The sequence below is a fragment of the Perca fluviatilis genome, chromosome 4 (assembly GCF_010015445.1).
Source record: "Perca fluviatilis chromosome 4, GENO_Pfluv_1.0, whole genome shotgun sequence".
In the NCBI taxonomy this organism is placed as follows: domain Eukaryota; kingdom Metazoa; phylum Chordata; class Actinopteri; order Perciformes; family Percidae; genus Perca; species Perca fluviatilis.
The window spans coordinates 21035085-21058683 of record NC_053115.1 but is presented as its reverse complement, the minus strand read 5'-3'; the positions used below and the strand labels follow the sequence as shown (position 1 = coordinate 21058683).

Here is a 23599-nt window from a genome sequence, read left to right as displayed (position 1 = left end):
ACATGCACGTATAATAAAAGTTAAGGCTCAGTGGGGTGGGTAATAAGCTGTACGGAGACTACAGAGTCGCTTGATTGATACTTTTATTCAAGAGTCAGACAGCCTCTGAGTGCTTCTCTCAGCACAACCGCCTTGGGAAGAAGTGTATAAAAACAAGATACAACTGTTTCAATAGACCGATAAGCAGAGAATTTTGTTTCTGCTCATCTGTACTTTCACATGAGAACGATCAGATGAAGGAAAACGACCACAGCTGACTTGAATGGGCTGACACACCTGTTAACAATTCAAAAACACCTCAAGACATATACCATATTATTTCTTTAATGTAGCAATGATTCAACGATTATTTTCATTATCGATTAATCAGCAAATTATTTTCAATTTCTCAATTAATTGATAAATCGTGTGGTATATAAAACACCAGAAAACAGTGAAAATGCTCATTACAATATCCGAGAGCCCAACGTTGCATCAACAGATGTCTTGTTTTATCCAACCAAAAGTCCGTAATATTCAATTTACTGTAAGACCAAGAAAAGCAATTACTTCCCACATTTGAGAAACTAGAACCATCATTTTTTTTTTATTTTTGCTTGAAAAATGGTGATTCATTTTCTATTAAATGATTAATTGATTCATCAACTAATCGTTGCAGCTCTACATAATACCTTAAAGTTTTGTGATAAATTTATATTGCAAGCGAGAAGTTGGAGTGCTTTATGTTAACTTTAGTATAGTTTGAGTTTATTTAGAATAATAAGTACAGCAGCTCAAAATGCTTCAGCACTGAGATGTGTGGATGCCTTCTGGTTGCGAAGTCTTTATAAAAGTTTTCTCTTTTTTTTAAGGAAACCAAAGCCAGTTCATTGCATATACCCTTTGCTTGATGGTAACACTTGAAACAGATTGTTAATGACTTAATGGAAACATTCGAGGTTTGTGAAAGGAGGTACAGGCATCTTAAACATCAGTGAATACACATCATAGAGGTCTGTGTGTGGTTAGTCCTTTTTCATTAAGGGGGACATTTTCTAACTTAGTTTCGGGAAAGCCACACCACGTCCGAATGATAGTGCCACAACTCAGCTGCCACACTGGCCACAATTACAGGGCTTTAGGAAGAAACTGGTACCCAAAACTGGCACTAAGAATGCATCAAATTGGACTAGGGGTGGAAATTATTGGATGCCTAATACAGCATACATAGTTTTGTGGTGTAAGTCAGTGCGGTGAACCACAGTGAAAGACGTTTTACCAGAGCAGGCGTTTTGACAAGTAAAGAATGGTCCTCTTTGACTTTGAATTATTAGATTGTGGCAGCTGTGTTTTAGTTACATGATGAATGAGAACGGAGCAGAATCACAAAGTGTCAACTTGATAAGCATCCAGATGCACATCTGGGCTATTATTGATGTAGCAGGAGATTAACAGCAGGGGGCAATGTTGAACCTGAGCTGACGCCAACCCTCTAAAGCTTTGCCTCCTGAAATAGTGTGCACTGTTGCAAAAACATGCCAGACATTTCGTGCTTTCATACCTTCTATATACCTTCTATATTTTATTTATTTACAAATTTGTTTAGATCTGAAGCATAAGACTAATCCTCAAAATGTCATTGTTTACCTCATCTGATTACACATGGCATGTAAAATGAGCAGGCTTCTTGATCTCTGCTCTTGTTTGCCAGCAGTCTACCTGTAAATGTTACATAGCACAGAGACAGTCGTCTGGCAGAAACACATTACAAGGAAACCTTAGAGCTAAAGTACTTACACAATTTAGACACAATGTCCTGAACTGCAGAGGTAATGGTTGGATAAAAACATTGTAAATGTATCTTTGGGATTCTCATGATATCTGACTCCAGGAAGAATAGATAGTGAAAACCATGATGAGCTATGGGGTCCATAAAACAACTTTTATAATAACGTTTGTGAGCATATTTCACCAGTTCATGTGTTTCATTTGAGCTTCTGCCAGGCAGCCTTGTGGAGCTGCCTGTCGGATGTTTATTTGTATTGCAACTTTCAACGAGGCAACTCATAGTGCTGGTCATAGGACATAAAAGGCAGTAGGAGAAGATATTAAAGGGACACAAGGCATGAAAGAAGCACATGAATATGATTTTAAAATAGAATGTAAAAATAAGCTAAAAAAAATAAGGAATAAGATTTCACAGTAGAATACGATGTATAGTGCAGCTCCATTGCAGTGCAAAGTCTGAATAAATGGTCCCAAGTTTAATAAAAGGCAATGGCAAATAGGTCTTATAACTGACCATTGGAAAAACCAATGGTCAAGCGTCGGTTATATTGGAGGTCAAAAGTGAGGATGAGCTTCCCGTGAAAGAGTGTGAAGTAAATTGTCAGTTCCAATTCATAGACGGTTGGTTTGTTAGTCAGACAAGATGTTGTCATGAACCATCCTGCGCACACATGTGCAGGTCAGTCGCAAAAAACTCCTCGTCCGAATGAAACCTCGAGCCAATCCCCATCTTCATAGCCCCTGGTAAATGGAAGCAGCTGTGAGGACAGCAGGGAATGCAACCAGGAATGAACACTAGCAAAGCACATTATTACACCAGCAGGCTTTTAGATCAGGGCCCCAAAAGGAAACAGGTTAGGCTATCCTCGGCGTCGTCGCCCCCCCTCTCCTCTGATCCCTCAATGAATACTGCAATTTTCCGGCCCATGACCCCCCTGAGATAAAATCAGGGGTCTGGTGGTTTTTGTTGGCCCCTCGTGGTCTACTGAGACATTGGCCCCCGTCGTCCTGGGATCAGTGGCTGTCTTCCTTATCGCAGGAAGTCACACAATACAGCAGAGGAATGTAAAACCCAGAGCTTTGCTGCAGCTGAACTTGCAGAAACCCAGTCAAGAGTTATAGTTTTTAAATCAAAGTTTTTTTGTTTTTAATTCCTTACCTGATTGTTTTGGAACAGAGTGTCCGCTGCAGGGAAATAAACATTATACAAGTTTCTTTTATATTTCACTTGCAAGAAGACATAACAGCACTGAGCAATTTGGCACAAGATTTGTTTTCCTATTAGAACAATGCACAAGAACTCCACCCTTATACATACACGAGGGTGACAGAATATTAGAAACACTTCCAGGGTTTCTATCATTGAATTGTTTATATGAGGTGGTAAGCCACTCAGATCCTGACTGTCCTCTCCAGAAAAAACGCCTTCATAAGTTGTTTGTTCAAGCATATATTACAACTTATATTTACCTTTATAGTAGTGCCACCCTCTGGTGACCATGGTAATTGTGACAGGAGTTATTATAAAAAGTAATTGTGTGCACATCCCACCTGGCAGGTGCAGGACAAATGAAACTACTTAAAATGAAGAAAATGTAATGTCCGCAACACTGCTTAAACTCCCATATTTAATATAAATGCTTATACTTGCAACGTTTCGACCCTACTGGGTCTTCTTCAATTGTGACAGGAGCACAGCAGGAAGTACGGGGATGAAGTTAAAGTGCCCCAAATTCCACACAAGGTGGCAGGTTGGGGTGTTGGATGGGTTAAACAAACACAGGACTTTCACTCAGGAGACTGGAGTTTGTGTCCTGTTTGAAAAGGAAAGTAAATGGTGAGGTGCATGCATAACCAAAAGTAAAGTAAAGGAACAGATGTACAGATTTTAACCCAAACCACGATCTTTTTTTAAAACTTAACTAAGTAGTTTTAGTGCTTAAACACCCAAAAAAGAAAAGAAAAACTGTGACTGTTTCACATTAACGACGAGTTTATGACCTATACTGCAGCCAGCCACCAGGGGGGTTATCAAGATGTTTCGGCTTCACTTAAACAGTCTATGCATCCACCCCTGGTTTAAAACCACTGTTACATTCTCTCGTTTAGACGGAAAACGCTCATGTGAGTCGTATTAGAGGGTAGGAATTAACAATCTATGTCGTTGAATGGTTTGGAGGACTTGTTGCTTTTTGTGATTAATTTAGTCAGTAGATGCCTAGTCTCGCAGTGCCAGACCTTCCTCCACAGCGCTACGGAGGAGGGTCTGGCTAGTTCACACAACATTCCAGGATGGGTGAAAAACGTCCTCTTTAAACCAATTGCAATCGTCTTGTGTCTCGCTAAGCCCTGGTGCAGCTGCAAAATAGCCTCAGGAAGGGACTTTTTTTGGTGGAACGTGTACGTGATAGTCTAGCTAGCTGTCTGGATTTACCCTGCAGAGATCTGAGGAGCAATTAATCATAGTCATCATAAATCAACCGGAGTTTAAAATTCCAACACAAAGAACGCAGAAGGTACCGGACATCCGGGCCATAAAGAGTGACATCCGGCGGAATTTCCGGTGGCAACGGAACAATCCCTGAAGTGGAACGTCGTGGATATAGGCTAGTGCGTTTGTAGATGCCTAAACAATTGTCTGGCATTTGTGTGAAACCTGGGACATAAATTGGGCTGCAGACACACTACTATGGTTCATCTGATCTCTTATTGGAAAACATGCACACCGACCCCCAAGAGCGAGAAGTGAGAAGTGATCTGATGTTCAGGGGAAGGGGCCTGTTCTTAAAACATCCTTATTTTGAAGAAGGCTGCAGCTCTGTTTTCGCTTCTTTAGCTGTTTCTGATCACTCTGTTGGAGGTTCAGCTCGGTGATGGATTGATGGATGAGTGAGGGTGACACAAAATTAAATTCCCCCTGGAGTCAGGTGAAGGTGCAGCCTCTGCTCCAACCCCCAGACTCACTCATGTCTTCAGAGGTGATTGAGTTTAACACAAATACTTTTTTATGACTGGGAATGTTTCTGATTTGAAAAAAAGGTTATGTTAACGTTTGTGCAGCAAAGAGATATAGTTCATCTTTCCATGCGGCAACCACATATTAACAATAATCTGGTTCATCTCTATTTTTTGTTTTTTTGGCACAGTTATGGACCTATTTGTTGATTTCCAATGTGGTCCTCATTGTACAACAACAACAATGTAATTGAAGACAATATAAAATAGTAATGTGATAAAACATCCTAATAGCAGGTTCACATCCATACTAAAACATGAAGCATGTTCAAGGGTTTTCTCTAATGAATTTCTTCTGCCGTCTAAACACGACTTTGGCTAAATTTTATACCGTACCTGTTTGGAGAAAAAGACAAATATCCTGTCTTTAGTAAAAGCATGCTTCTTTATCCATCCGCTGTAGATATTCAGTTTCCAGTGTTGCATTTTGTATGCTGACCTGTATCAGTTCAACATTACTGCGGGCTTATTGGGCAGAATGATGAGCATGACACTCTGGGCAGACCCCTGCTCATGCTGCCACAGAGGTGTGTGGCCTCAGGGGGAAAGAGGGGGGAGATGGACGTCCTCACACACACTCAAAACAACACACTCAAAACAACACACTCGTGCCGCAGATCTCACCACAGGATTCCTCAGGGTCTTCAATCCTGCCCTTGACTTTAGGTCACCATCAATTGTCTGCTTTAGTCCAGTTGTTTATGGATAATTTTCTTCAAACCTGCTGTTATTACAGTACTTGTTTAGAAAGTTAAATTAATTGTACTAAAAGGCAGACGCTCCCTTTCACCCCATGGCCCAGACTCATTAAATCAAGCTCTTGTGATAAAGTACCAAAATAAAAATCAGTAAGCATCCCTGAGTGGATTTTTAGCTGCAACTTATCTGGCTTTGCTAAAAAGGATTGGAGTAATAAATTGATCAGGAATTTGGTTTCATAGTGTAATAAAATGTATTCTTGATGTTAAAGGTTTTTTTCATTACGTGTTGTATACCGTTTAGGTTTTATGGCAGTTTTAAACAATTGGCAATAGAAAGAGTGCACTGTTTTGGTGTGAACATTTCCAGATGCTGTAAACTGAGAGGGAAATCGTTTAATTGGCTGGTTAAACGCTGGCATCACAATGCACTGGAGTCTGCTTGAGGGGGGAAAATGTTATATAAAGCAATTTTCTTTGCATTCATACTCTTCCTCTGTACAGTAACTCTCCTCTTTTATGGACATGGAGAAAGTTTACAAGCTGGTTAGTGCCAAGTGAATGCTCCCTCCTAATTTTCTCCATGGCTTTCAGTTTTCAGTCCAAGATTCCTTCTGCTGGCATGGCAAATGAAACAGCCCAATGTCATCAAGTTTAAAACCACACTGTGAGGATAATCTGTCCTGACAAACCCCCATATGAATACAATTTAACATTAATGTAGTCAGTGTGGCCGGGTCCCGAAACGCCAGTGTAAAAGTGAACAACCCGTAACACATGACCCCTATTCAATTTCAATATCAATATCTTGTCATTACGCAGACTATATGCAGCTCAAATGATGGTATATGGTGAACTGTCAGCACCTGTATCGGACCCGAGTCATTATGTCTCATTTCGGAACTGGAGGGAAAGATTTTATCAGGTTTAGTTGATGACAGATTTGGCAGGAAATTTAGCGGATGGAAATGAGATGGAAAAACTGTTACTTCTTGTGGAAGTATTTTGGAGGTTCTGCATGATTGATAAATGCCAGTCCTGGTTTATTTTGGAGGAAGTTAGAGGAGATGAGGACAACATGTGAATGCTGCATATTTCTTTTCGTCCCACCCAGTTTATGACTTGCTATATTTTGATTCTGTTTTAAATATATTATGTATTTTTCCTTGTCCTTGAAGTTGGTACTGAGATGTTTAAGAATGGAAACGGCAAACACAGTATCCCGCAGTCATTCTCATGAATTTCCAGGCACTTGAGCACTTTCCACTTTCCAAGCTCAATCTAAATTTATTCATGGAAACTATTTGAAACTTAATCAGACTGACATTAAAAGGAAGACACATTTTTTCTTAATCTTTGCTGCTCAAAGAAAAAAAAGGTCAGTGCTGTTTTCACCAAAACACTGAGCTTGTTAAACATATTTGACTGTTCACTGTTCTTTCAAATTTCTGCTTTTGGTGGTGGTTTTAATAACTACTGGATTAACTTTGTCCTTGTTTCTCCCCATCAGATCTGAATGAATGTGAGGAGACCAATGGAGGCTGTGAGGCTCTCTGCTGTAACACCATTGGAAGTTTCTATTGCAGGTGTCCTCCTGGACAGAAACTGAATGAAGATGGCAAAACCTGTCAAGGTGAGTCCTCTACTATATTTGTTGTGTAGCTGGGTTGTACCAGTTTATATCAGTAACGTGATACCATACAGTATATTGGGGTTGTGGTTATCATACTGTACAGCTATAATGTTCATGCTCAAAGTACACTTTTCCTTTTTTATGATTCCTTGTTTGTTATCTTTTGGAAGCAGAAATGGTTATTTTGTTTTAGTATTAAAATATTACTTAACGAACAAACATATTTGACTAAGTCAGTTTTGCTCAGACTGAAGTGACACCAAGTAATTTTACACCTAACCCTGAATTTACCATCATTTGCCTTTTGTGTCCTTACGCCACTAAACTCATTAAGTGTTTTTAGCCATGTTAGCTGCGTGGCTCTAGGTATGGCAATGTCAGTCCGACATACAGTACAGGCCAAAAGTTTGGACACACCTTCTCATTCAATGCGTTTCCTTTATTTTCATGACTATTTACATTGTAGATTCTCACTGAAGGCATCAAAACTATGAATGAACACGTGGAATTATGTACTTAACAAAAAAGTGTGAAATAACTGAAAACATGTCTTATATTCTAGTTTCTTCAAAGTAGCCACCCTTTGTTCTGATAACTGCTTTGCACACTTTTGTCATTCTCTTGATGAGCTTCAAGAGGTAGTCACCTGAAATGGTTTTCAAACAGTCTTGAAGGAGTTCCCAGAGATGCTTAGCACTTGTTGGCCCTTTTGCCTTCATTCTGCGGTCCAGCTCACCCCAAACCATCTCGATTGGGTTCAGGTCCGGTGACTGTGGAGGCCAGGTCATCTGGCGCAGCACTCCATCACTCTCCTTCTTGGTCAAATAGCCCTTACACAGCCTGGAGGTGTGTTTGGGGTCATTGCCCTATTGAAAAATAAATGACGGTCCAACTAAACACAAACCGGATGGGATGGCATGTAGCTGCAGGATGCTGTGGTAGCCATGCTGGTTCAGTATGCCTTCAATTTTAAATAAATCCCCAACAGTGTCACCAGCAAAGCACCCCCACACCATCACACCTCCTCCTCCATGCTTCATGTGGGAACCAGGCATGTAGAATCCATCCGTTCACCTTTTCTGTGTCGCACAAAGACACGGCGGTTGGAACCAAAGATCTCAAATTTGGACTCATCAGACCAAAGCACAGATTTCCACTGGTCTAATGTCCATTCCTTGTGTTTCTTGGCCCAAACAAATCTCTTCTGCTTGTTGCCTCTTCTTAGCAGTGGTTTCCTAGCAGCTACTTGACCATGAAGGCCTGATTCATGCAGTCTCCTCTTAACAGTTGTTCTAGAGATGTGTCTGCTGCTAGAACTCTGTGTGGCATTCATCTGGTCTCTAGTCTGAGCTGCTGTTAACTTGCAATTTCTGAGGCTGGTGACTCGGATGAACTTATCCTCAGCAGCAGAGGTGACTCTTGGTCTTCCTTTCCTGGGGCGGTCCTCATGTGAGCCAGTTTCGTTGTAGCACTTGATGGTTTTTGCGACTGCACATGGGGACACATTCAAAGTTTTCCCAATTTTCCGGACTGACTAACCTTCATTTGTTAAAGTGATGATGGTTACTCATTTCTCTCTACTTAGCTGATTGGTTCTTGCCATAATATGAATTCGGATGTGTATCAACCTGACTTCTGCACAACACAACTGATGGTCCCAACCCCATTAATAAGGGAAAAAACTCCACTAATTAACCCTGACAAGCAGGCCAGCTGACAGTCTTGCCTGGGCCCGGGACGAGATAAGCTTAGATGGGCCCCCCGCGCCCAGATCTCTCCTTTTTCCTTGCTCTTCCTCTCCCCTGCTCTTCCTCTCCTGTTCCTCTCCTCCTGTTCATCTCCTGTACCTTTCCTCTGCTCTTCCTCTCCTGGTCCTCTCCTCTCCTCTTCCTCTCCTGCTCCTCTCCTATGCTCTTCCTCTCCTCTGATCTTCCTCTAATCTGATCTTCCTCTCCTCTCCTCACATCTCTCACTGAAATTAATGTGATCAGTCTCTGATCCATCCTGCTCAGACTCTCCGACAGGGCAGCGGGCCCCTCCCCGCATCTCTCTCTCTCTCTCTCTCTCTCTCTCTCTCTCTCTCTCTCTCTCACCGGTAGCCTGACTCTGTCCCTCCGCGCGGGGCAGCGGGCCCCTCCCGCATCACTCTCTCTGTCACCTGACAGCAGCTGGATCTCTCCTCTCTGTCTCATCCTCTCTGACGGAGCTACCAAATTCAACTCTTTCTGTAAAAGAGAACGTGTTGTCTCAGGCTTTTATACAAGCTAATGGACGTTAACATGAGAGCTGGCCTGTTAGCTTAAGTTACAAGGCTCGTAACGTTAGCGCGCTGTGTTTCTTACCTTGCTCTACTTCGACAGTTCCAGCTTCACCGTCACCACCTTTTTTTAAAAATATTTGTTTAGAAAATCTCTAAGGCCTCTATTTTCTTCTTCTCTTTTCCTTCCTTTTCTGAGCACCGGACTTGTGCTGACCGGACATTTTGAGCATACTGAACTTCAAATCTACTGAAAACAACATCAACTTTTGATAATTGGCCAAACCATTTTTGTGTTGGGGGTGGGGGGGATCTTGACCACTATTTCAAGGACAATTAGGAAGAAAACAAATAAAAAGTTTTTATGTAACTCAAATATTACATATTTTTTTCCACAAATAGGCCTATTTAAAAAAATGTTTTTCAATTATTCCATAATTTAATGAGGGCCCAGTTCTGGGCCCCCCCCTACTGTGGGCCCGGGACAACAGACCCGTTTGTCCCCCCCTATCGGCGGGCGTGCTGACAAGGCACACCTGTGAAGTGAAAACCATTTCAGGTGACTACCTCATGAAGCTCATTGAGAGAACACCAGGGGTTTGCAGCGCTATCAAAAAAGCAACTAACGACTTGGTGATCCCCTGACGCCACCATTAAGTGGACATTTGTGGTTTTGAGTGAAATTTTGCAACAACAATGATAGAACTTGGATAGATAGCAATGGAATATTGTTCAGACATTCATTTTCCCCTTAGGATGAATTGCAATAACTTTGGTGATCTTTCAACTTTCCATCTAGCGCCATACAAATTTGAATTTGTCCAATACTTTGGTTTTATGACCAAATACCTACAAAACTAATTTTATTCCCTTCCGTCTCAGCTGTACTGTGTGTAGTGCTTATTAGCAGCCCATAATGTTATCCTAATGGTTCACTTGGCATAGCCAGACTAATTCGCCAATGCGTATGAATCTGGAAATTTTCGATTTCTATAAAACTCTATAAAGTTATAAATGGTGCAGACCAAAATGCCTCTGCCCACAATTGAATAGACCTACAACCAATCAGAGTTAAGCCATCTGAGACCACTGCTTGGTTCGTTTTGAAGCAGAAAAAAAACATCCACCAGGGTCAGAAACTTTCTCAAATTACAGCTAAACAGTACACTAAAATGTGTTTCTAAAAACATTTTAGGCAAGAAATATTTAACGCAATAGCAGAATCTTGATTTATATTTGATCAACACCTCCTAGTTTGACAGTTTGATCTGAATTTTGTGAGCGTGTTGCGTTGCGCTGGTCGCAGTATTCCAGTTATGTCCAGTAACTATGTTCAAACATGACGCTTCAGTCCAGGTTCTGGCCGGCTGGAAATCTGTGTGTATGGGAGGGGGGCCAAATGTATCTGCCAGAGCAAATGAAACATGAGCTGGCAGATTTGTCTGGTTTACAGGCTATCACCTTACAATAATTAGGATTCATATAATTGTTGTGTCTTTACTCAGAATCCATTTGTTTTTGGTCCTTTATTCTGTGTTCTTTTTGCATGTTTATGTTCACATTCATGGAGTTTTGTTTTCATTTTATTTGTGTGAATGTAGATTCTGTAACCAGTAAACATCATAACCAGATCACTTTAACTCAAGGGAACAACAGAAACAGATAATTTTAACTAAAAAGGATGTTTAATGATTAAAGATTTCTGTGGACGAAAGCGCAGCTACCAGTCTATCAAGAGGCCCAGAATCTCTGAACCACATCTTACCAAAACTGAGCTTCTTCCCAAACATTTCCCCATGAAATTCACATTTTACTCCATCATAGTTTGATGTTTCTGATTAGGAAATCTCTGCGAGTAGTTGGTTTAATCAGAATAATGATTCCTCTGTGCAGCAGCCAAGCCTAGAGGAGAGACGCTGGAATGCTGTGCAGTATGGCTGTCTGCTGGAGGAACCAGTGAGAGATCTGATCCAGGTCACGGTTATTAAGAGAGTTGATGGGAACGTTGTCACAGCTGGCTTTCATAGCTCTCTGCCCTCTGCCACTGGTGTATATTGGAGGAAAACAGCTACCCGCAGCATTAATGTCCTAATTGTCTGTAATTGGAAGTGGTATTAACAGAGGTAAAAGAAGCTGGAAGAATGTTGTGGATGTTTAAGTTAGCGCTGCATGTGTGACGCTGCGTCTGCAGAAAGTGATCAGCTTCCCTCTGCATGACGGACTAAAGCTGGAAGGGCTGCAGAGTCAAAGCCTGCATGAGTCCGGATGAGAGACGAGATCCATTCATTTAGCTGTTAAGAATAAATGGTTCTGGGGAGTTGGATCGTATACAACCACTTTACTACTTCGGGGAAATCCTGTCCTTGGCAAACTGCAATAATTTTTTGGATGAAAGACATCTGCTGCGGGATGTGCATATGCAAATACTGCTTGCATGGACAAGAAACAAACAAATGCATCTTTTGTTTGGTGCAAGAAAAGAAAAAAAACTGAACACTGAATTTACAACTTAATTCATTTGTAGAGAGTTCCCTAGATTTAAGCTCCTGGTCAACTTCCATTGTATTTGTATTATTTATGTTATGTATTTTAGATTTTGAATAAGCAGCATTGATACAAATGGCATTGATCAAAGTGGAAGAGGCCAACAGTAACTGCTGTCGTGCTCAGTGCAGCGCAGCAGCATCAACATTTTAGCCGTCATGCCCCAGTGAACTTGACTGCTCAGACCAAAAGGAGCGTGAAGGTCGGAGTAATAGTCAGCCAGTGTTTGCCACCTGTCTTAATAGTGAGCTCTAGGAGTGTGTGAGTAACGTCTTCCAAAATCAGCAGGTATAAGATGCTCTTGTTAGCCCACAGAGAAGGACAGTTCCCGTAAAGTTTTTTTTTAAGAAAAACATCTCACTGTTGCTAGGTTCTCTCCTGGCTTTTTCTAGTATTTTATTCAAACTTTTTCACTCTGGCAAGGTATCTTACAGTTATGGCTCTGAGCCTATCATATGTCTTCCATGCTTGAGCAAGCTGCTTTCGTCCTCACCTGCCTGGCATCATTGTCCGCATGATTCTGAAGTCTGCACAAATATGCATTTTACATGCAATGTGTGCGGAGTTGTGAATATGTTGGCGTGTAGTGTGGTGTGACAAAAAACCCTGATCTGTATCAGTTTCTGCTGGTCTGTTTGAGCTTGAGTACTTATCAGATGCTTGTGGCCTGATGTAATGACTGTACAGGTGTATGTTACAGAAACCTTAAGTTTGCATTATTAAGAACGGTCATAAGAAGTTAAGTCATTGTTTCCCGCAGAGGTCTCTTAAGGGCCATTTGCGTTCAGAGGAGAGAAGTGATGCTGACCATGAACATGCTTTGCTCTTTATAAGCTCTATAAAGTGCTGTCATGGTCCTGCTGCTATGTTTGTGTGTATGTGTTGGCAACAGATGAGAGCGCACAGTGCTTAGCTCCTTAATAGACTATTTCGGTACAAGGCTCATTCCTTTCTCAGATGTTTGGATTATAAATACTGAATTTGATGTCTGGCTATTAGCACATTTTGCTTTCCTTTAGTGGCATTTAAAAAAAAAAGCATGTCAATATCAAAAGAAATATATAGACAGCACATCCTTTTAGTCAGTTCACATTCTTTATTCTCCAAAACCAGAGTGATGTGCACTCATAAATATAGCTTTTTATCACATAATATTCTTTAAAAATACAGTGCCCCCATAGTAACATGTTGTAAATCATTGAGGGAAAGACATCAATCACTGTTGACTGGTAAAATGCAGAATTATTTATTTGTAGTTCATGCAGCACTGGATATGCCTCTAGTGTAAGATAGTGTTTTTGGCTGGGGGTGAGATTGAAGTGTGGGGAGAATGGGGGGGGGAGAGAGGAGGATCTTTAATGTGATGGACATTTAGTTTTAGTAGATGGGAGGGTGAAAGGGAGAGGGGGATGGAGGAAGGGAGAGCAAAATCAGGAGGCAGAGTGAATAAGATGTAGTTACCATGTTACATCAGACCAGGATTCAGCACCTGCAGAACTAGTCAGTCATTTTCATTTTGCATAGCTAATATTCTTAACAAACAATATGTTTAAAATGTTAAATTTTTTACAGTAAAATTTTTACTTTTTTTTAAGTTCTCTGTGAGGCATTACATTTCACTTTCGACCATGACTTTGTCATCAGGGCAGCCGATTTTCTTTTTGGTGTTAATTGAAGCGATGGCATGTCTGACATCTGCTGCAAACTATCCACAGAGTTACTATAGAAGGATTTGCTATAGGCCACACTGTTACCATGGATACCACGGCTACAACCATGGCTACCTGGCAGCAGGTAAGTGATAATTTCACAGCCAAAATGCATGAGTGTATTAATACTTCCACTCTGGGTCCATCCCAAGAGGAAATGGTTGTAAAACGCATTCATTTAACTCATCATTGAAGTGAGTAACGCTGACATTTTATTTTACAACAAATTAATTCAATTCTTTTCAAAAAGTAGAAAATGCTACCATGTACACTGCATAATGTTTCTTTTCAGAACATAGGCTCATTTAAAAAAATATTATAAATAGATTTTTGGTCACATAATGTTTTATACAGTAGGACTTAATGCATAAGTAGGGAGGTATTTACAGTGGTCAGAGTATTTGTTCATGGCTCAGCCAGACTTATCAGGCTTATCAGTCCCCCTGATAATGTGTCTGCTGAACGCGCTGTCTGGCACTGCCCAGATAACTTTGTCTCTGATCAGAATAGAGGAGGATCACTTTTACCAACAAAGATAGAGCACATTGAAAACATGAACTATAAATCATGAGCGACGCTTTGTAACACTAACACAAACAGGGCTAGATACCAGCTACACTCTCGACAGATTATGTCAATATTATTATGACTGAATATTTCTTTTCATGTTTGGCAGGACTGCAGGGCTCTGGGATAAATGCACAAGATGAAACATGTTTTACATTTGTAATTAACATATTGCTGATAATCCATCTGATCTGCTGTATTACTTAGATGTCATTCTTGGAGATAAATGAGGCTGTTCAGAAATTATTTATCTTCTGCACACAATAAACAAATCACTTTTCGGAAACGGACCAAAATAGTTTTCCATAAAGACAACACTGTGCTGTAGGTGGCTGCGGGCAGAGAATTAATGTGTCTTCTGTAAAAGCCAAGTGCTGCGGAGGCTTTGGCTCCGAGCTTGGGTTGGGGGATCATGTTCTGGATGTGGAAACCAGGCTGGAGGGGCTTCACTGACTGTGCGCTGCAGTCGACCGAAGAACAGCAGCTCCACACTGCTGGATCCCATTTCATGAAAAACCAAACCAAAGGACAGCATGCAGCATGGATGGAAAAACGAAGGGACGGCTCCTGCCAGCTTTCCTGGACCAAGTGGAGCTGAAGTCTGGCAGCAGAGAGACAAAGAAGAGGAAAATTTAGAAGCTCATTTCTCCCCCAAACACTATATTTGAAGATGTCATTGGATATTATTGGGAGTAGATGGGTTCAGCATAAGGATATTCCTGTAATTTAGCTGTCTTGGGCAGTTTTTACTGGAACCATTAAGCAAGTACATGTTTGTCCCTTCCCATACACTGCACTTTTGTTCTTATCCTAATCATATCCTTGTTTTTATTATGAAGAGTAGAATCAGTGTTCCATGAATCACATTAACAACCAAGATTTCATAATTTACAACACGGTGCTTCCTTTATAATGTTCTACAACATCAGGGTGTTTCGGGTCTTGTAAAGACCTGATTTATGGGAAAATAACAGGTCATATACTATTTGTGTGTACTTGTGTGTAACTGCGGGAATGTAATGGTGTGTAATGCGCATGATAAAGCTCAGATGCAAATTGTCCCGCTGCCTTCATCCCACACAGCGTGACACGATCACAATGGAGGCTAAATTCACTCCTTATGTTACAGAGACTCTGAGATTCATATTTGTTTCACCACTGGCCATGAGAAATACGACAGTAAAGCTGCTATAACCTATATTTTAATGATAACAATGGATCAAATGAGTAATGTGAAAGGGTCTCTTGTAGTGATAAAGCCACAGAGAATTAGTGCTCCACCGTGCAGTTCGCCTCAGCTCTAAGGAGGTTTGAGCATCTTTCAGCTCATTATTTTTTGTTTTGTGGCCCACAACTCTACTGTTAATAGTTTATTACTTTCATTGCTCTCAGTTGGTAGAGACCAAAAACAGAGCTAAAAGAAGAACATTGGACTTACATTTGGCAAGTGGTCAGAAACACAATGCTAAATATGTGCTAATGTTGCTCTGTATCTGCTAAATGTGTTAATATGTAACTGTTTTAATAGGTTTGCCAAATCTTAAACTCCAAAGGTTATGATGTCAATAAAATATTTTTTTAGCACAATGCAACTATATACATGTATTTATGACCTATAACCAGTTATTCTTTGCTGGGTTGCTGTGCCGACTCACATTGGGTGAGAACCTGGGTTCACCCTAATCACAGGGCTGACACATACAGACCAACAACATATCACATTCATATTCCAATATATAGACAATTTAAACTTTGGACTGTGGGATAAAATTGTACTGAGAGACGAAATATAATAGGCATTTGTATACTATTACTATATATATATATATATATATATATATATATATATATATATATATATATATATATATATATATATATATATATATATAAATAAATATATACACTGTCTATTTATGTTTTGGACAGAGGGGGTTTGCACTGTGATGAATGTTGAGAAGTTATTTATAGGGGTTTGATTCTACTGATCTGTTTAATGCAATGTTTACAACACAGTGCCTGAAGACAAAATGTGTGGTAAGTGGTGAGACAGTACAAAACAACTAAAAAATTAATTGACAATAAAATAAAAGTAATATTCCCCCTTAGTAAATTTAATTATTTAACAAATTTATAAAATTAGCTCTTTTTCACTGGAGTTCCTTTTAATTCTTGAAATAGTTTCTTTCTGAAAATAGCTGCCTGTAGTCAGGACTGTGCTGAACAACATATTTCTCAACCAGACATTAAACTTGGCGCTGACTAATGGTCTTTTATGATGTGTTAGCTGTTTTTACATCATGCAGCAGCCAAGAGACATTCACACTCACCTTTTTAAGATTTTTTTTTTGGGGAGGGGGGGGGGCATTTTAGGCCTTTAATTGACAGGACAGCTGAAGACGTGAAAGGGGAGAGAGAGGGGGGAATGACATGCAGCAAAAGGCCGCAGGTCGGAGTTGAACCCAGGCCCGCTGCATCGAGGAGTAAACCTCTATCCATGGGCGCCCGCCCTACCAACTGAGCTATCTGGATGCCCCACGCTCACCTTTTTAATGTGTCACACCACTTTTTTCCGGCAAGCAACATTTCCTGTAACTTCACTGTGATCATTTTAGTAACGTTAAAACAAACGGGTAACTTTTCGGTGGCCTGGGGGTGAGGTGTGTGCGACTTCATGTCCTATTTTTCTTGATGGTGATGGCAGTTGACGGGTTGTTAGCAGAAGTCCAAACAGAGCAGGGCTTCATAAATCAGCTCTGATCTCACTGGGGGTCTGCTGAGGAACAATTTATGAGTCTTTGACCCCTAAAATAAGAAATGTTTAGGCACACGGCTCATTTGAATCTCGTCACATGGAGTGGCAGTCATGTTTTGCTCACCAGCACTTTCCCAAACGTAGAACCCCCTTCTTTTATTTGTTTATAATCTCAACGCTCAAGCTGAGAGGAATGTGTATGTTTTGCATCCTCTGATTTTAAGTTCCCATATGTTTGCTGCACCCAAGGGACTTTGACAAGAAGCAAAAGAATTTAAATTTGGTTTTAAATGTTCAGTAGTTGTTACCACATGGGGGATTTGTTTGTTTGAGCTGTAATGCACTTGAAGAATACATTCCCTTTTCATCCATCATCTCCTTTCTTCTCTGAGTACATCTTTATCCTAAAACCTGCGTTAAATTCCTCCCTTAGCTTTGCAGATTATCTGGGCTTTACTCTTGGGACCAATTTTTTTCTCATAATGAGAGGATTTAGTCAAATGGCACTCATTTCTCTCCCGTCCCTCTCCTTCTGCTTGATTCTGTCTTTTTCTTTTCTCCCTCCTTCCCTACAGATATCGATGAGTGCCAGGTCCATAATGGAGGCTGCCAGCACAGATGTGTTAACACCAGGGGCTCCTACTACTGTGAATGCCACCCAGGCTCTCGCTTGCATGTGGATGGCCGCACTTGCCTCGGTAAGAACATTACAGCTACGTGGCAGTGCCTACATTGTAAGAGCTGGAAAAACCGTAAAAAGTCACTGAAATAATACTTCTAACAGGGAGTAACAGGCTTCGTTGGCATACTTAGACTAATGTTACAATACAAAAGCTTGATTTGATGTTTCATCCATCCTTCCGGTTAGAAACAGAGTATGAAGGCCTACAAAGTTTTCCCTTTGTGTGGCCCCGCTTTTTCAAAACTTACATAAACAATGAAACACTGGTTCGGAAAAACTAGTCTGAAAGTCTTTACTGCAAGTATTATATTTTGGTCATTATTTTATTGAGGTTTAGCCACATATGCTTTTTGACGTGGGCACTTCATCATGCAAACCACATCCATGGTGTTGCAGTAGATGACCCCTTCGATTCTGACATAAAGCCCTATTGTGAGATGATTCTCTGTAACTCAGTGTGTTAAAACCATACGGAGTTACAGTCCCTTCAGTTGATATCTTGTAGTGGATATCTGTGAGTGATTTCACTTCAACTTACATGTCCTGGAGCACATTTGTACTAACGCTCCAACTAACTGTTATTTTCATTATTGATTAATCTGCAGATGACTTTATCGATTAATAGTTTGCCTATAGACTTAGAAAATTGTGAAAAATAGCCATTACAATTTTCTAAAGTCCAAAGTGTTGTCATTAATTGCTTATTCGGCTTGACCAACAATCCAATACCCAAAGATCTTTATAATAAATAAAAACTTTATCATGATCACTTCACAAATTCTCACATCTGAGAAGCTGGAACCAGTTAATTTTTGGCACTTTTTCTTGAAAGATTTCTTAAACAATTGTTAGTCAAAATAGTTGCCGATCGGGTCGCCCCTGTCTTACTGTCCCTGTTTCCTGTCATCTCTCCAATGTCTACTCTTATCAGGCCACAACATATTCTTGCTCTTTCTTTACTGTTCCTTTTCAATCTATTACCAGGCACATGTTCATATGACATTTTCTGTGGACCCTGAAGGACCCGTCTTAGAAACCTGTCCCTGGGTAATTTGTTTAACTTGTTCCATGATGCCTTAATCCCCTCCACTACTTAATCTTTCCTTATAAATATTTAATCAAAGATTCACCACCTATACATTCAGGGTGTCCGCGGGGTTTTAAAAAGTATTAAAAGGTAGTAAATCATCCATCCATCCATCCATCCATCCATCCATCTTCTTCCGCTTATTCGGTGTCAGGTCGTAAATCAAATTAGTAAAAATTAAGGCCATTAAAAGGTATTCATTAAAAAAGCGTGCTGAACTGGATGACTAGTGGCTGCTGAATGTCAAGCTCCTTAACAGTTCTGACCGCTAGGCTACCTAGAAATACATGGGCAAATGCTAATAGCGAGGACCCGGCCTGTAGACGGGAAAGACCGGCAGGCTTACCGTTCGGTTTGTAAAAAAAAACATCAGTATAACTTGAGTGGGGGTTAACAGTTATCAATCTCCAGTTTCTGTGCTGCTGCTATGGTTAGGTCCAAACCAACGTTTTATAAATCTCAAACTCCATTTGGTTAGAAACGTGTTGCCGTATAAACCGGCAACTCAATGGTTGGTTTTAAAAAATATTGAGAAGGTATTAAAAATGGTATTAAAAGGTATTGAATTTACTTACAGCATGTCTGTATATACCCTGACATTGTATAACTACTTACAACTAAACAAAGTACCACAAATATTATGAGAGAATGTAGAAAACTGTGGGTTGATTTTATTATTTTAGTTGACCGTGGTGTCCCTAGCTCTGTTTTTGTTATGATTCCAACCTTTTCCTCCATTAAATTCTGCTTGTGTGTTATTTTACCGCTCACATAAGCTTCATTTAAATTGTATAAACTTCATATAAATCTGCGTGTTATGCTGTCACCCTTGACCCCTGCTGAGTTTTTACGCACTGCCTGTATGTTGTTTCTGTCATGACAGATGCATTAGAATTGGGGGTTTCAGAAATAGCTGATAGAGAAAAGAGTATAAACCTGGCACCAGTTTCTGCCGTCAGGAATGTATACAGAGTGTCCTGACATTTAGAGTGGAAATGATTATGTGTTTCTTGGCTTCATGAGGTGAAGTTGTTTCATTGTCTTATAGAGTAGACATTGTAGCGGGACCCAACTGTCCCTGCGAGGCCCTTGTGGGACATCTGTGAAGAAATGACTGATTGCACTAATAATCATAGTGCACATCTGGACTGACTCCCAGGTGAAGCTTATCGTGAGGCCGCACTGTCTGGTGACAGTAGTGTTCAAATTGTGCAGAGGCAAGCTGCAAAAAGTGTGCATGTTCACAAATAGATCAAGTACTGAAATATTGCTTTCCATATAACAAGTGAATACATTAGCTTCATTGTTGTACTATGCACAGAATGACCACATACTTACTGGATAGAGGACAACACATACCAGTCAGCACAGAGTGATATGGAGAAAAAGAAGAGCAGATGTTGTCAAATCAATTCAATCTCAGCTCTGCATGTCTTATCCAGCTCTTGATCTGCCAGCAGAGATCAGATGTGGCTGAATAACGTTTGAGCTGGATAGCTCTCTGCGGTTTGACATGTACTTGTGATGGATGGCTCTTGACTCCAGCCTTCGAGTATGAAAAACACCGGCTTTGAGAATGCGCGGCTGCTCAGCCTCTACCTGTTGTTTTCTCTGAAGAAATCGAGTCCAGGCCGTCTACCAGGGTTTCATCTGTTGCTATAAAGATGAGAAACCCAAACGGGGAAGATGATTGAGCTGGCTCTACCCTCAATCTCATCAGCAGACGAGCATTGTCCACCACAGAGGTCCTGCCCTTCAAATCTCTCTGTGATTTTTGGCTCTTTTATGGGGATGGATCTGTTATGGCTTAGAGCAAAGCAGTTCTCTGTGGTATTCACTGAGTGTAGGAATGTCAGTACAGCAGTCATGACCTCTCTGAGAAATATTCCTGTGGATGTGACACAGCAGTCAAATCAAAAGTCACAAAAACTAACTAACTAATGAAAACTGCAGTTTGGATTTATGGCCCTATGGCAAAGATGGTGGATCTTCTTATTCTCTTTCTGTCCCTTAATTTAAATTCTCTGGCCTTTTGTCATGTCTCTGTTTTTCCTTTCTTTTCCTTTTCAGCTGTACATTCGTGTGCCATCAGCAACGGAGGATGTGAGCACTACTGTGTGCAGCAGTCTGCTGCTCATTTCCGCTGTCGCTGCAAGCCAAATTACGTGCTGGCAGAGGATGGCAAGCATTGTAAACGTGAGTACCCAGACTCTGGTGTAAGGCAACACTAAACCCACATCAACACACGCCACAAGATAGAAAGGAGAAATAAAAAATGGATCAGTGACTAAGGAAAGAGTGCCGAAAAAACGTAGTACTTTGGAAGATTATGAAGGTGTGATTCTCAAGATTTGATCATTACATTAAAAACACATTTTCTGAATCTGGTGCCATTTGTAATTATCTGACAGAATGTCTGTGCTGGAACATGATTAACTGTCTTGCATGGGATGAGACATTAAATTGGAGTGAATCACAGCAGTCTCCTATCATTGTTTTTTTCTCAAATTAGTATTTTTATGTCCTCGCTTCTTTTAATAGCTCTGATCTCTGGGGGTGGGAAATTATACATATATGTATTTTAAATTACTGTCTCTCAGATGCTTTTTTTTGCAGAGCTGAAGGTCTCATCCCAGATGGACATGCTTACACAAGTCAAATACACAACTATGCACAAAAAAGAGATGAGGTGGAGGTGCAGCATGGCAGTATGAATTTAAAGCTCTCCACCTGCTCTGCATTAATGTCAGCTTTACAGTCTGGTGCCTCCACAACTGCACCAGAAGTGTTCCCCAGATGAATGACACCAGTAGATTTATGTTTATGAGTGTGTGCTTTCTGTGTTGCAGTGCAGAATCCCTGTGCAGATCAGAATGGAGGCTGTATGCACGATTGTCGTGTTGATGGTGGGAAAGCTCACTGTGACTGTAAAGCTGGTTACATTCTGGCTGAAGATGGGAAAACATGTAAAGGTAAAGTCATGAACGTTAATAGTGATATTACAATGATTATTAACGTAGCTCAGAGTTAATCAAGTGAAGAAAATATAAGGAGATACATATAGAAAATGATTCACAAAACAATATTGGCACATTTAGTAGCTGCTCTGGAGCTTTTGGTCATATCACACAGTCATCCTTCTCAGCAGATGGAGTTTACCCAATTGTCAAGTAGATTAAAATTAAAATTGTCTGAGCACTTTAGAGATGTATTGTCTAAATTGACTCAAAAGTCAAGTTTGAAGATTGGAAACAGCAGAGAAATTGAAATTTGAACTTTTACATTTCCATATCAACTGGGAAAACTCTGTCTGCTAACAAAGACCGTGTGATACAATTGATAGCTTCTAAACAGTCCCTGTCGTGATTAAGACAAGTACAGATTTTAATAAAAATAAGATTCAAAATTCGCAAGCAAATGTTTCCATCGTCGGTATTTACCAACACTGAGTTAAAAGTGTGTGGTGTGTGATGGTTGTAAAGTGCAAACATGGATTTGATTTGTGAGAGTAATGAAATGAACCTGTGCAAACCAGATGTATCCTCCATTCATAGTGTTTATTGTTTTGTTTTGTTACATATTTCTGTTACAGATATTGATGAGTGTGAGACAGAACAGGCCAACTGTGCTCATGGCTGCCACAACACACTGGGCTCTTACGCCTGTGTGTGTAACGCTGCCTATGAGCTGGGATCTGATGGCAAACAGTGTTACAGTCAGTTTAAACCCTCTTAATATTATTACATGCATAGAAACCTTATTTTTAACTGGTACAAGATAGTTGAGTCCTTTAATTAACACACATTATCTCACTGTGAATTTGTAAAAGAAATCGAGATGGAGATAGTGAACAGCTGCGAGAACAACAACGGAGGGTGTTCGCACCACTGCCAACATTCAACCAGTGGGCCTGTTTGCTCCTGTAACCATGGTTACAGACTAGACGACGACCTCAAAACCTGTGCTGGTAAGAAGCTGTAATGCACTTACATATACTTCAAAACATGCTTATAACAAATTATAAAGCAGTGATGCTCATTACATGCTCATTATATCAGCACTCATTCACAATAACTTTCCAGAAACGTCTTATTGAATTATTGGTGTTTTATGTATAGCAGATTAGTAAATTGGGGATTATGACTAGTTTTAATACGGATCTATTGGATATTATTGCAAAAAAAAACATTCTAATGATTCTGCTATTACTGCAGAGGATAGCTAAGTTAGTGTAGATGATCACTCAATACAACTAGATAACAAAAAAATCCAGAAAACAAAAGTCTAACAGTGCTCTAGACAGCCCCTGACATGCAGAACAAATATTTGTTTTAAAATACATTTTCTGCAAATAAAATAAAATCATCTTTTGGGAATTTGTGAGATCTGTAGGACTCTAATCTATTTTGCCAACATTCTCTTTTGGTCAGGAGGTGAAAAAGATCTTGAGTTTTTGGTGTTATTTGGTGTAAGTCCTGAATACAGGACTGAATGTTTACTGATACAATGATGAAAACAACAAGTTATACATATGTCCAGCGCTATTATTCTCTGCTTTGACCTTAATTGTCTGTAAAACCTGTACAATTTACATGATCTCGTAAAACATTTGTCAGAGAGCAGGGAAGCATATCGCTACAGTCGGTTCATAATTTGAGTCTCCCTGCTTGTTGTGTTTGGCAGACGTGGATGAGTGTGGAGAGCAGAGCTCCTGCTGTGAACAGGACTGCACCAACTACCCCGGGGGTTATGAATGTTACTGCTCAGCAGGTTACAGACTCAACTCAGACGGATGTAGCTGTGATGGTATGTTCAACCCTTAGTCAAAATGTGGATGGCACTCATATTTTTATGAGACTAAATATTTACCTCTGTTGAATTTGGG

At 40.3% G+C, this 23599-nt stretch overlaps 1 protein-coding gene across 5 annotated transcripts in view; it reads left to right on the top strand.

Moving 5' to 3' along the window:
* Positions 1-23599, top strand: part of megf6b (multiple EGF-like-domains 6b) — a 69392-nt gene that overhangs the window by 28973 nt on the left and 16820 nt on the right. For 4 of the 5 annotated variants that reach the window (XM_039799148.1, XM_039799147.1, XM_039799146.1 and 1 more), the window contains 7 exons: positions 6991-7113; positions 17521-17643; positions 20785-20910; positions 21564-21686; positions 22307-22429; positions 22544-22681; positions 23398-23520. In XM_039799148.1, coding sequence (XP_039655082.1) covers positions 6991-7113; positions 17521-17643; positions 20785-20910; positions 21564-21686; positions 22307-22429; positions 22544-22681; positions 23398-23520 — 879 coding nt within the window. Of the gene's footprint in view, positions 1-6990; positions 7114-13365; positions 13709-17520; positions 17644-20784; positions 20911-21563; positions 21687-22306; positions 22430-22543; positions 22682-23397; positions 23521-23599 lie in introns of those variants that run through there. The other variant, XM_039799149.1, reaches the window with a different exon arrangement.